Source organism: Phaethon lepturus, unplaced genomic scaffold (assembly GCF_000687285.1).
Source record: "Phaethon lepturus isolate BGI_N335 unplaced genomic scaffold, ASM68728v1 scaffold1129, whole genome shotgun sequence".
NCBI lineage: Eukaryota > Metazoa > Chordata > Aves > Phaethontiformes > Phaethontidae > Phaethon > Phaethon lepturus.
In genome coordinates, this window is record NW_010563943.1 from 6643 (window position 1) to 9238 (window position 2596).

The 2596-nt window shown below is 59.2% G+C and overlaps 1 protein-coding gene across 1 annotated transcript in view; it reads left to right on the top strand.

Annotated features, from left to right (window-relative positions):
- Positions 1-753: 753 nt before the first annotated feature.
- TP53I11 (tumor protein p53 inducible protein 11) overlaps positions 754-2596 on the top strand; it is a gene marked incomplete at both ends in the record, with an annotated part of 2226 nt that continues 383 nt past the window's right edge. Inside the window, 3 exons of the mRNA XM_010294677.1 lie at positions 754-870; positions 1705-1763; positions 2287-2335. Coding sequence (XP_010292979.1) covers positions 754-870; positions 1705-1763; positions 2287-2335 — 225 coding nt within the window. The remainder of the gene's footprint in view (positions 871-1704; positions 1764-2286; positions 2336-2596) is intronic.

Consider the following 2596-nt stretch of genomic DNA (forward strand, 5'->3'; position numbering starts at 1 on the left):
ACTCTTGTTGTTCAGGGGCTGGTATGTTCTGGCACAACGTGGGGGCTGCAGCATCCCGGGCGGGACACAAATAAATACCTGAGACTTGTGTGGTATTTGGCCTGAAATGGCAGCTGAAGGGTGTGATGTACAGCATGGGGAAAGACAAAAGGCAAAGCATCACTTAATGACTTTAATTCCTCTAATCTGGGAAAAAGCAAAGGGGTACTGCTGGGCATTGCCTCATCCTGGGATAGGCCAGACTATGGTTTGTGGGTCAAAAGCACTTGCAGCTAAATGCCCACACTAAAGCCACACTGCTCTGATTTTCGTTTCCCCCCCAGCAGACCCCGGTGACGGCAGGACCACCCTGAGATGAGCCGCCCGTAGCCGGGGCCGGCCCCGCTGCCAGGGCTCCCTGCCCTGGGACGATGAGGAGCCGTCTGCTGGCCTAACAGGAAGATTTTGTGGTGGTGGCTGTTTGGTTTTTGGGTGGTTTTTTTGTTTGTTTTTTGGGGTTTTTTTCCCTGAGCCTTGTGAAATTTCATGTGACGGTGGAGCAGGACCACCCTGAGATGAGCCGCCCGTAGCCGGGGCCGGCCCCGCTGCCAGGGCTCCCTGCCCTGGGACGATGAGGAGCCGTCTGCTGGCCTAACAGGAAGATTTTGTGGTGGTGGCTGTTTGGTTTTTGGGTGGTTTTTTTGTTTGTTTTTTGGGGTTTTTTTCCCTGAGCCTTGTGAAATTTCATGTGACGGTGGAGCCGCTTCGGCCAAGCAGCCCCCGCCGCTGATGAAGAAGCACAGCCAGACCGACCTGGTGAGCCGGCTGAAGACGCGCAAGATCCTGGGGGTCGGCGGGGAGGATGACGACGGCGAGGTTCATCGCTCAAAGGTGAGGGCAGGGGAGAGGGAAGCACACGTGCAGTAACAATAGCAAAGAGACCTGCCTGGGCAAACCGAGGTGGTGTGGGGTCTTTTTTAGCATCTGACTTCTACAGCCTCTTTGGCAAAAACAGGGCTCCCGGCTCTGCGGGGCTTCTGTAAGGCAAGGCTTGAAGGCGGTGGTGGGCACAAGCAATGCTGCCTTTGAGCAGTGACGGGCCGTGCAGCCTCCTGGGTGCACAGGAGCCGCCCCAAATGGCTTTTCTTGGTAGCGGGCAAGCTTTGCCCTCAAGCTGCTTTAATCCATTCCTGAAATTGTACTGCCGAGACACCCGTGCGCTAGCTCGGAGCTGGTGCCGTAGGCGGGCGGCACCAGCGTGGCCACCAGCCAGTGGTGGTCAGCCAATTCCTCCTCCTCTCGGAAGAGGCCCGAATTGCAGACGAACAGCCTGTTTCAGTGAAACACCGGAGCCCCGGCAGGAGCCTGTCCTGCCTGTGCTCCGTCGGGGTGTGACGGGCAGGCGGTGTGTGGGAGTCCCTGCCAGGGTAAGAGGGGACAAGAGTTAATGTTGACCCTGCCCCAGCCCCAGGCTGCACGTGGCGGAGCCCAGTAAGGGAGCCGTGGAGGCTGCAGCTCCTGATGGAAATCGAGGCAGCCTTCGGCAGGTGTTGGGACCGAGGGGTGACAGATGAATCCCTTGTCCTCGTCCTCCTTCCAGCCCTCAGAGGTAAACTCTCTTTAGCATACCACTGGGTTAGGTGTGCTTTCCTGGGCTGGTGAATACTGCCTAAAAGCTGGGGAAGAGTCTGCTCAGTCACTATATGTCTGTCTTTTGAATTTCAGATTAGCCAAGTACTGGGAAATGAAATCAAGTTTGCTGTCCGGGAACCGCTGGGGCTCAGGTAAAATATTGGGCCATCTTGGAGCTGGGTCACCTGAGGGCCCTCGGCCACAGCATCCCCGACAGCTCTGGCCGCTGCCGGAAGGGGCTTCCCAGGGGCCCCAGGGCCAGACCAGGTCTGCTTGCTTACCCCATAAATCAGCCTGCGGCCCTCAAACTCGTGTCCCACAGCAGGTGCTGGGAACCACAGGGGCTGCATGGGGCTGGAGGAGCTTCTGGTCTCATGTGTGACAGGGTGGTGCGTTCTGTGGGGACCCCCCTCTGTGCCATCCTCTTGGCAGCATCACTTACCTCCTCTGCTTGGGCGAGGGGGGTTTCACCCCTGTCTCGCCAGCAAGGCCGGTCTGCGTGCTGAGGCTGGAGCTGGCGGGGCGTGGGGAGCCGAGTCCTCCCACGGGAGGCTTGTGGCTGCCTCGGTCATCAGCCTTCATCCTCCCCCCACGCACGACCAAGCAGGCAGCCCGGAATGCTTTGTGAAGTATGAGCCTGCTGACTCCGGGTCCTCTGTCTTCCCTCCCACACAGGGTCTGGCAGCTGGTTTCCGCCGTCATGTTTTCTGGGGTCGCCATCGTGGTAAGTGAGGGATGTGGTCCTGGGCACTGACAGCTCCCGGCTGCCAAAGTGGGGCCCCAGCATGGCTCCTCGGCCCCCGGCGTTTATCCCTCTCCTCTGCCTGCGGTGGCCACCGCCTCTTTCTCTTGCAAGGCCTTTGCCTCACCATGTCTCGGTAACGGGCTTTGCTAGCAGTGTCCTTGGCGGTTTGCTCCCATCACCGGAGGCTGTGTTCGGTAGCACGGTCATAAACCACACGCCGCGTGGCAGCCTCCGCCGGGG